The sequence below is a fragment of the Hyalella azteca genome, unplaced genomic scaffold (assembly GCF_000764305.2).
Source record: "Hyalella azteca isolate HAZT.00-mixed unplaced genomic scaffold, Hazt_2.0.2 contig2006, whole genome shotgun sequence".
Taxonomy (NCBI): Eukaryota; Metazoa; Arthropoda; class Malacostraca; order Amphipoda; family Hyalellidae; genus Hyalella; species Hyalella azteca.
In genome coordinates, this window is record NW_025932295.1 from 69445 (window position 1) to 80407 (window position 10963).

General features: G+C 44.6%; 3 protein-coding genes across 3 annotated transcripts; all 3 read left to right on the plus strand.

Moving 5' to 3' along the window:
* Positions 1-260: 260 nt before the first annotated feature.
* LOC125179280 lies at positions 261-4767 on the plus strand. Its single transcript, XM_047884853.1, has 2 exons — positions 261-1534; positions 4708-4767. The coding sequence occupies exons 1-2, from the start codon at positions 386-388 to the stop codon at positions 4765-4767; spliced, it is 1209 nt and encodes a 402-aa protein (XP_047740809.1). The 5' UTR covers positions 261-385.
* A 2754-nt stretch (positions 4768-7521) lies between these two features.
* LOC125179281 (merozoite surface protein CMZ-8-like) lies at positions 7522-9406 on the plus strand. Its single transcript, XM_047884856.1, has 3 exons — positions 7522-7537; positions 7947-8194; positions 9173-9406. The coding sequence occupies exons 1-3, from the start codon at positions 7522-7524 to the stop codon at positions 9404-9406; spliced, it is 498 nt and encodes a 165-aa protein (XP_047740812.1).
* A 335-nt stretch (positions 9407-9741) lies between these two features.
* LOC108667387 lies at positions 9742-10365 on the plus strand. The gene has a single exon (XM_018154407.1). The coding sequence runs from the start codon at positions 9742-9744 to the stop codon at positions 10363-10365; it is 624 nt and encodes a 207-aa protein (XP_018009896.1).
* Positions 10366-10963: the final 598 nt, after the last annotated feature.

Genomic DNA, 10963 nt, shown 5'->3' on the forward strand with positions numbered 1-10963 from the left:
CCATCGGTAGTTGGCCACGTCACCATCAGTGACGTCACAACGAAGCCATAAATAAGCCGGGCCGCGGAGCTGTCAGATAGCCTGTGTCAGCCTATTAACATGCACCTGCGGTGCTTGCTGACAGCTCCGGTCAATCCTTTGAACCTCCGCACCATCGAACTGTCAATAGTGAACAATTAAGAGTAATGTGGTGTTTCACTCCCTTCCTGCCGTCAGTCTAAGAGTAGGACGATATTCATGACTACACTGAACCCTCAGGACTTAATTAAGTACTCAAGGCTCTAGGAAGCCTCAGGTCCGGCCACGAAGTAGCAAAGGACCTGACAACTGGCGCCCGACCGTCAAGAGATACTCTTAAAGTGACTGACTTCTACGTGCAAATTCAATGCAAAGTGGCAGTGAAAGTGATTTAGACGATAGTCTTAACACTGAAGTGAAACAACGACCGGTGCGTGTTAAAAAGGTGCCTGTTAGATATCCAGACAGTGAGCTAAAAGTTATTCCCAAGAAGATGGATTCAACAAGTGAACCAGTGGCAGCGTCAGCGCCCGCAGCCGCGCAAGCCGCAGCAGGGGAAGCTCCCACATCGGGATCACTGACGACTAACATGGTAAATTCTAGGCCTGCATTGACTTATGTATGTGCACCTCAAGAAATACCTAATTTCAGAGGAAATGTATTACCAGGAGAGCCACCAGCACAAGGAGGTACAGCTGAAGTAGATGTAGAAGCATGGCTTCATCACTTGACGCTGCATTTTGAATCGACAGGATTGACCGACGATCGTAGCCGTATTCGTCAATTAGTTCAGCATACCCATAAGAAACTAGGGGATGCTAGAACCGTGGTATCAAAATACCTAAACGACGATCACATGGACTTTACTTTTGAAGAAGTCAGACGAGATCTGCTGCTAACCTACGCAGGTGTTACAAACATCTCGTTCGTAGATGCATCACGCGAATTGATGGATGTCGCTCTCTCCGCAAAGCCTCATAAGGTCTCAGCTACTGGAAACGTTTACGCTATTAGAGATGCCGCTCTCAAGGTCGCAAAAACATTCGTGAACAGACCAAGTTACAACGCTGCAGCAGATACGCGCTCAACGCTCGACATCCTAACAGAAGCTTTCTTCGCATTTGGAGCAAGTTTGGTTTTCAAGAAGCGCATCGTGACTGACACACTGTTGAAACGCAAAGAAAATGATCGCGTCGCCAATGCGTATCAAGCGCTAACACACTTTTTAGTGGCTACTGAGAAAGAAATTTACCGGAATCAAAACGGTACTTCAACAGTGACTAAAGTCCATGTGGAAAACAAGCCTTCTTCAACGGATACTTCTTCGGCGACAGCAGCATCAGCGCCCACCCGCGGAAACTATAATTACCGGCGGGGGAGAGGACGCTACCGTGGACGGTTCAACAATCGCGGTAATCGAGGAGGAACCACGAGTCATCAGAACCCTACGAGCAACAATTCAAGAGGCGGCAACCACAACCATAATCACAGAGGTGGCTACCGAGGTCACCAAAAAGTTGAGTACTATAATGGTAATGAAACTAAAAATGCTCTTTGTACTAATTGTAGTCCCACAGGAAATGATAATTGTTCATCGCATGAATGAGACAGAGCGCGGGAGGTAATTGTTAAAACTGTTAACTCCCGCCAACGAATGAATGGCCCGTGTCCAGAAACATTTGTCAAGTGTGAGAGCATGTGTTCTAATTTAGTTCATAAGCAATCTTCTTGCGAAGTGTTTTTGCAATCAAACATCAGGAATGAGTCTTTGCCGTCGGATGTGGCAGTCGGTATAGTGGAACCCTCGCGAAGTTTCACGGACGATTTGCATGCTTCCGATAGTGATAAACTTGTACTTGAAACAGAGCTGACGAGTTCTAAAATTCAACGGCCAGTGACTGATAATAATGAAAGTCCAAATCTGAATCCTGTGGGGTTAGGCAAAAGATATGGTAAAGAAATGAAGAATTCGAACGCTGAACAAGTCGTACTCAATACAGATGCTGATGCTTGCAATTCTAAATCTGCTTTTCCCCAATGGGAAAAATGCTATATATCCTTAATTAAAGGCAAATCATCAACAATTAAATTGTTTGATGAAGGCGGTGACGACGACAAAGTACGTGTCCCCATTATTAAGCTCATTGTCAACGACAAATTAATGCCAGGATTCCTAGATACCGGCAGCACAACGACGTTAATAAAAATAAGCGCTCTTAATAAAACTGCACAAATTAGACCAACAAATGTCTCGGCCCTCTCTGCGAGCGGCGACGAGCTTGAAGTAAAAGGCGAAACTGAGCTGATTATTAAACTGCCTAATGATAAAATTGTGCAGCTAAAAGCACTTGTCGTTGAAAACGGAACAAGTTTTCCGTGTAAAATTTTAATTGGTACGGATCTGCTAGTTAAATCGAAAGCTATTATTAACTTTCGTACAAACGAAGTCACTTTCACCCGTGACAGCCACGCGGATGCACAACCACGCGAAGATGCACACAGAGCCGCGCCTGCTCATGTGAGTAACAACGCGCACATAGCCATGCGCGGTAGCGATCCGTCAGCGACGCCGCGCGAGCATTGCACGCAGCCTGAACGCGTACGGTATTTGCACGTGAACAGCAGAACTGTAATACCAGCATACTGCAATCTTGTGATGACGATACGTTGTCGAAAAGTTCCTGATGGCACTTACTGTGTCGAAAAAAATTCCGTAAACGGAGTTTTGGTAGCGTCATGTCTAGTTACTATTAGGAAGGGTGAATGCCTTGTAATGCTACTGAATGTGACTGCTGATGCAATAGCATTGAAAGAGAATCAAATTTTATCGACTCTCGAAAGAATAGATTTAGAGACTATTCATATTCACTCTTTGTCTTGCGTAGATCGCAACGCTGGAATCGCAGAAAACTCGCAAATAGCGCCGCTTAGGGCTAGTGACATAAATACGTCTGAAAGCGGCGAAACGCTACTTAACTTGCTGAGCATTCTAAACCGTCATCGTAACGCAGTCGTGCTTCAGGGCGAACCATTAGGAGTCACACATCTCCTAACGCACGACATAAAGTTGAAAGAGGAACATAAGAACGATGTGGTCTACATAAAGCAATACAAAATAGCCCACTCTCATTTGGGTAAACTTGACGACGCGGTAGCGGATATGCTAAAGGACGGCATAATTGAGCCAACTAATTCGGCATGGAATTCGCCTATCATCCTAATACGCAAGAAGTCTGGTGAATTTCGGCCCGTAGTAGATTTTCGTAAACTAAACTCGATAACTGAAGCCACGCGATTTCCGCTGCCTGAAATATCATCACTAATCAACACACTGCGTGATGCCAAATTCTTCAGCTGCCTTGACCTTATAAGCGCTTTCTGGCAAGTGCCTCTTAGCGAGTCAGCATCGCTTAAAACCGCGTTCAGTACGGCTAGGGGTCATTATAAATTTAAACGGCTGCCTTTTGGTCTAGTAGACTCGCCTTGTGTGTTCCAGGCATTAATGAACGCGACTCTCAGCGAATTGCTGGGTGTGTCCGCTCTGGTTTATCTCGATGATGTGATTATTTTTTCAAAGACTAAGCTCGATCACTTGAATCACATCGCAGCAGCTATCCAGAAAATTCAAGAGGCCGGACTCAAAATAAAGTTATCTAAAAGTAATTTCTTCGAAACGCGCATAAAATTCCTCGGACACATAGTGTCAGCCGATGGCGTACAAATAGATAACGGGAAAAACGAATGCATCCGGAATTATCCAGTTCCCAAAAATGCGACTGAAATCAAGAGNAAGAAAACGCTCGATGAGAGTATGGATGAATACCTTGCTCAGATAAATAAGAAAACGAAACTTCGTTCTCTGTCCGAAGGACAGCGCTGTTTTGTTCGACACGTTCCAAAGGAAAAAGAGTGTAAGAAACTCGCGGCCAACTTTGAAGGTCCGTACATAGTGATGGAAAAATTATCGGAAAATATCTATAATGTTCAACATACAGTAACAGGCAAAGTACGTCGTTCGCATATCGACAACATACTTACGCGCTAAAACTCTCAGAATTTTGTTTGCGCTTTGTCACTTCTCTGAAGGTTTTAGGTCTGCTTTGATGATTGAATTTGCGTTATCAAAATGCAGGTATTTCTCCACACGGATCACGTTTATTAATTATAGTAACGCTGTTAATCTCAAACTATTAGCTTGATTCACAATTGAGACAGGGATATTACGAAACTCCATTTGTCAATCTGTTTGCATGTGCGATAATCCCGTGTACATCGTATAACTGCTGTGCTGATGTACGTTAATAAGTACTTTAAGTCAGGATAGACTAAGCGAAGTTCATTTCCGACTTACTATTCTCGCCCTGAACAGTGATCCACTGTTAACTTCGCTAATTTCAATAATGTTGTTACTATGCGCAACTGTCTTGAATAGTTTTTTCACTTAGTGATGACTTCGTCGATTAAAATTGTTACTTGTCCGTCGATTAAAATTGTTACTTGTCCATTTAACTTTATGGGTGTGTACTATCATCATTCCATATTAACTGCGTGAACATAGAGTATTGATCCGTTCTCCCGAACGTATTAGTTTTCTCGTTTTTTTTCAATTAAGATTTATAATTACTCGTGTAAAGTTTTGTATACAATTTTGTTCTCACCGAATGTGTGCTACAAATCGGTTTGTTTCAGGAAAGTCAGCGGGCCCACGCTGGTGTGAGTCGCGCTGGTTGCATTCCTGAGCCCGTGTGATGGTAGTAGCATCGAGACCCCGACCCGCTTCTGTCTGACGGTCTGGTGGTCGCGAAGCTACAACCACTTACTACTGTAAGTGGATCGCGATTCGTAACCATTGAAATGGAGGCCATAGGCTCTTGGTTGCAAATCAATTGGAATGGTCAGTATGACGAGAAACAACGGTTAGTCGGTGATAGGAATGTTAGATGACTTATCGTTCATTATTGGTGAGGTCATGCACGTGTTGGTTGTCCGTCCGGGATTTCATCAGGCATTGGAAGTATGGTCATTGGCCTCCCTGCGAAACCAATGGTGAGATGTGGAAGTTGTGCGACGGGACTCGCTAAACAAGCGATCCTTAACACTTGGAGGCGACAGCGCCACCGTCGCCCTACCTTTCTCCATCCAATCTATGGTGAACTATGGTAAAAATTGTCTGCCACATTGTAATTGTGGAAAATATTATCACCCTGTGTCCCTGGCCAAAGGAAATTGTTAGAAAGTCGAACGCTCCGGGGACCCTCGCTTCTTGAGGAGGGGAGGGAGGATGGTCGAACTCCATCGCACAAACCCCCATGACTCCCGTGGAGTCACAGGTAGCTCCGCCGGTGGCGATCATTCGCCCCCCTTTGCTACTATTAAAAGGGTCTCGCATGGAGAAATTCATCCTGAGACTTAAATTTCTCTAGTTTTACGTGTTTATCAACATTTCTTAGCCAGCATACCCATGTTTATGATAAAATGAATAGTTTTGCATATAGAACTTGCATGTTGATGTCTAGAACAAAGCTCAACTTGATATTGATAAGTTTTTTAAATAAGTGTACATTGATCTGCTCGTTCGAATCTTTCTGTTAATGTGTATGTACCTTTAGGAACCTGGCTAAAATTTGTAAACGTTGTTTTTCGGCATATTGGTCAAGAACCGAAATTAAAAAGTAACGTAAGAACTATTATTAATGGCTGTTTAGCCTTAAGTTCGAATTAACGTAAAAAAAATTCATCCGATCCACTTATAGTTGGGCTAACTATTAGATTAACGTAAGTTACCATTGTTGTAACATTAATGCCTTTCCTTTGTACGCGAGCACGCCCACGTACCTGCTCGCAGAGGAACAACTCAAGAGTTACCATGAAGACTCGGCACGCTCCTGCCGAAGAGGAAGGATACCATCAAGAGTTTCCTTTACCTTAGACTTAAATTGTGTTGTATTCTAGGCTTGTAGATTCAGTTTGATTTGTTGCCAGTTGGCCAATTCTCGCGTAAATATAAGAACTATATTTCTACTTTAATGTTCATGCCTCGCAACTATTGAATACCGTTCTATTCCATTCACTTTATATTGATCATAATACCATCCAGTAGAGTTGATCGAGGACGACCAAATATTTTCGGGTAGGACGTGTCAGGAGTTAAATACATATGTAAAATAGAAAACGTGATATCCGCCTTCCACCATCGGCAATTTGCGAATGGGATTTATTCCTGCCTGAATGCATGAGCGCAATCAATACCGCGTTCAACGTAACCGTCGGCGATTCACCACACTTTTTGTTGTTCTCAAGCGATAAAAATCACCCTGCGGCAACTGCTACTACCGAGCAACAATCAAAAATCTACAATTACGATGATTATTACAGTGTAGCTGTAGATAGATTCGCTAAAATTCGCGAATATCTTAAGAAAACGGTCGATGAGAGTATGGATGAATATCTTGCTCAGATAAATAAGAAAACGAAACTTCGTTCTCTGTCCGAAGGACAGCGCTGTTTTGTTAGACACGTTCCAAAGGAAAAAGAGTGTAAGAAACTCGCGGCCAACTTTGAAGGTCCGTACATAGTGATAGGAAAATTGTCGGAAAATATCTATAATGTTCAACATACAGTTACAGGCAAAGTACGTCGTTCGCATATCGACAACATACTTACGCGCTAAAAGTCTCAAAATTTTTGTTTGCGCTTTGTCACTTCTCTGAAAGTTTTAGGTCTGCGTTGATGATTGAATTTGCGTTATCAAAATGCAGGTATTTCTCCACACGCATCACGCTTATTAACTATAGTGACGCTGTTAATCTCAAACTATTAGCTTGATTCACAATTGAGACAGGGATATTACGAAACTCCATTTGTCAATCTGTTTGCATGTGCGATAATCCCGTGTACATCGTATAACCGCTGTGCTGATGTACGTTAATAAGTACTTTAAGTCAGGATAGACTAAGCGAAGTTCATTTCCGACTCACTTCTTACCCTGAACAGTGATCCACTGTTACTTCGCTAAATTCAATAATGTCGTTCCTATGCGCAACTGTCTTGAATAGTTTTTTCACTTAGTGATGACTTCGTCGATTAAAATTGTTACTTGTCCATTTAACTTTATGGGTGTGTATACTATCATCATTCCTTATAAACTGCGTGAACTTAGAGTTGTAAGATTGTATTGATCCGTTCTCCCGAACGTATTAGTTTTCTCGTTTTTTTTTAATTAAGATGTATAATTACTCTTGTAAAGTTTTTGTATACAATTTTGTTCTCACCGAATGTGTGCTACAAATCGGTTTGTTTCAGGAAAGTCAGCGGGCCCACGCTGGTGTGAGTGTCGCTGGTCTCATTCCTGAGCCCGTGTGATGGTAGCATCGAGGCCCCGACCCGCTTCTGTCTGACGGTCTGGTGGTCGCGAAGCTACAACCACTTACTACTGTAAGTGGATCGCGATTCGTAACCATTGAAATGGAGGCTCTTGGTTGCAAATCAATTGGACTGGTCAGTATGACGAGAAACAACGGTTAGTCGGTGATAGGAATATTAGATGACTTATCGTTCATTATTGGTGAGATCATGCACGTGTTGGTTGTCCGTCCGGGATTTCATCAGGCATTGGAAGTATGGTCATTGGCCTCCCTGCGAAACCAATGGTGAGATGTGGAAGTTGTACGACGGGACTCGCTAAACAAGCGATCCTTGACAATTGGAGGCGACAGCGCCACCGTCGCCCTACCTTTCTCCATCCAATCTTTGGTAAACTATGGTAAAAATTGTCTGCCACATTGTAATTGTGGAAAATATTATCACCCTGTGTCCTTGGCCAAAGGAAATTGTTAGAAAGTCGAACGCTCCGGGGACCCTCGCTTCTTGAGGAGGGGAGGGAAGATGGTCGAACTCCATCGCACAAACCCCCAAGACTCCCGTCCCAGTTAAAATTACCTCACAACCCCCTCACTGCCCCCTCACAACCCCCTCACAACCTCCTCACAACCTTTTCCCAACCCCCTCACTACCCTTTCACACCCTCCTCACAACCCCCTCACAACCACCTCACAACTCCCTCACTACCCCCTCACAACCACCTCACAACCCCTTCACAACCCCCTCACAACCCTCTCACAACCCTCTCACAACCCCCTCACAACCCCCTCACAACCTCCTCACATTTTCCTACAAGGTGAGGCACGTTTCCGCTCGAACTCATCTCCTCCTGCAACTACCATACTCCCAGGGCATTCTCATCACTACCTTTTCACTCTTACATCCTTTCACCATCTCCTCTCAGACTGTCAACATGGCTTTATTGCCGGTAGATCCTGCACCACTTAACCTCTTGTCTACTCTGAATGAATGGACTCACCTGCTGGACGAAAGGGAGCCACTAGATGCAGTGTACCTCGATTTTGAAAAAGCATTTGACAGTGTCCCACAGGAGTGGCCCTACTCCATATAGAGGGAAATGTACTCCATTGGATGAGAGGGAAATAGAGGAAAATTTAATCCATTGCATCAGTGATTTTCTAGTATGTGGACGACAACGTGTCAGTATTAACGGAACCGTGTCAGACTGGACATCAGTGCATTCATGCGTGCCACAAAGAAGCCCTTAGCGTGCCACAAGGAAGCGTTCATGGGCCTATTTTACTCGTTGCATTTATAAACGATCTGTCAGAATTAGTGTCAAGTGTATGCTCCATGTATGTCGATGACACAAAAGTTTATAATACAGTGAAGGATGTGTCGAATAAAGTGCAAATGAAAGATGATCTTGATAGTTTAGTTAAATGGGCTGATACGTGGCAGATGCGTTTTAATGCTAACAAGTGTAAAGTACTTCACCTCGGGATGAACAATGAACAGCATGATTACAGTTTGAAAAGACATGGTTGCAATGAGACAGTAACGATTGAAAAGTCTAGCGTGGAAAAAGATTTTGGGAGTTTATGTCGACAAGGTGCTGAAATTTACTTTCTAAGCATATTGAAACGCAAGCATATATTGAATCAATATCAACGACCTGTTGCCGTCGCATCTACTTAGGGAGAATGTTGCCAGCCTAGCACCTTTTATGGTTGAACTGTTCAACCACTCCCTCGCTGACGGCGTTGTCCCTGAGAACTTCAAATCCGCTTACATCACGCCGCTTCTCTAAAAGCCGGACCTCGACGCCTCAGACCCAAATTCGAATCGACCCATCTCCAACCTGTCGATTTTATCGAAACTTCTCGAGCGCGTTGTGGCCCGGCAGCTAAATAACTACCTTCATAAGTCAGGTCTCATGTCTCGGCTCCAGTCTGCATACCGTCGTCACCACTCGACGGAGACCGCCATGCTGAACGTTCTTTCGGATATTCGGACCGCGGCAACATTGTGGCCCTGGCTTTACTAGATCTTTCCGCTGCATTTGACACGGTCGACCACGCCACCTTGTTGCGTCGGCTAGACGTATCGTATGGCCTGCGCGGTACGGTGCTGCGATGGTTCGAGTCTTACCTCAACAATAGACTCCAATGTGTTCGTCGCGGGCTCTCCTCTTCTACACCATCGACGGTCACCTGCGGCGTGCCACAGGGGTCGGTCCTCGGCCCAATCCTCTTCTTGCTATATACTGCCGATGTGTTGCACATAATTGATTCACACAGCTTGGATCCGCACATGTTTGCCGACGACACCCAAATCTATGGCTACTGTGCGCCGGCTGACGCTGCAGCGCTGCAAGACCGGATGTCTGCCTGCATGGACGCCGTTTCAGATTGGATGCGTTCCAACCGGCTCCAGCTTAATGCATCGAAAACTGAATTTATTTGGTTCGCGACCGCTCGGCGCCAACATCAGCTTCCAACCAACCTTGTGCGCGTGGGCGACGAGTTCGTCGCACCTTCATCCTCTGTGCGCAGCCTCGGCATTCAGCTGGACTCAGAACTATCTATGAACAACCACATTGCCAAAGTAACCGCTGCTTGTTTTGGCATCCTGCGACGAATTCGTAGCGTCAACCGCTGTCACTCTAGGCCGGTCCTCGAGGCCCTCATGGTGGCGCTTGTGCTGCCCAGACTGGACTATGGCAAAGCCACACTCTACGGACTTCCCATCACGGCACTTAACAAACTGCAATTCATAATGAACGCTGCCGCGCGACTCATTTATGCCCGGCGGAAATTCTACCACGTGACACCGATTTTGCGCGACCTTAACTGGCTGCGTATCCAGCGGCGCACGCAGTTTAAAGTCGCTGTTCTGATGTTTCGCTGCCTCCATGGTTTAGCACCATCTTATCTCGCTGAAGGACTACGGCCCGTGTTGGATCTGCCTTCTAGAAGGCGACTGCGTTCTTCGTCGTTCCTATAACAGTAATATCCAGGGCAACCTAGGGTTAAAAGAATTTCAATCTAAATGTGTCGCAAGATCTTCAGAAGGCGTAAATTTTGCTACTGAAGCATCGCCAAAGATCTTGCAATATTCATCCACTCTCTGCACAGTGGGTTCTGCACAGTTGGCACAATACAATCTAACTCTATTCTTTTTGTGCAGGATCAGGATTGGAATTTTCCTATTTGTTCCTGAAATCTTGCAGCTCTGCTGTTGACGCCGTGATAATTTTTTATACATTTGGCAACTCACAGCCCGATTGTGCACTTTTGTTAACAATTAAATTCAAAGGAGGTAATTCATCTGGCGGGAATATCGCAGTTTGGGAAATGGAGAATGTTCTTAGATGTTCTTAAGATCTTAGATGCTCTTAAAAACCCATATATTGGCAACGCTGCTTCCACCCTCTGCACCCTGGCACAGAACAATTACTTAAAAAAGTCATTAGGTGAGGGAAAATTCCACATAAACACCATCAAACAGGGTAAAAAGGGAAGGGCGGGGTAAATTGGGAAGCGCGTCCCACATTTCGTAAAAATGTTGTTGCAGCTAAACTAATCAAAATATTGCAAAACTA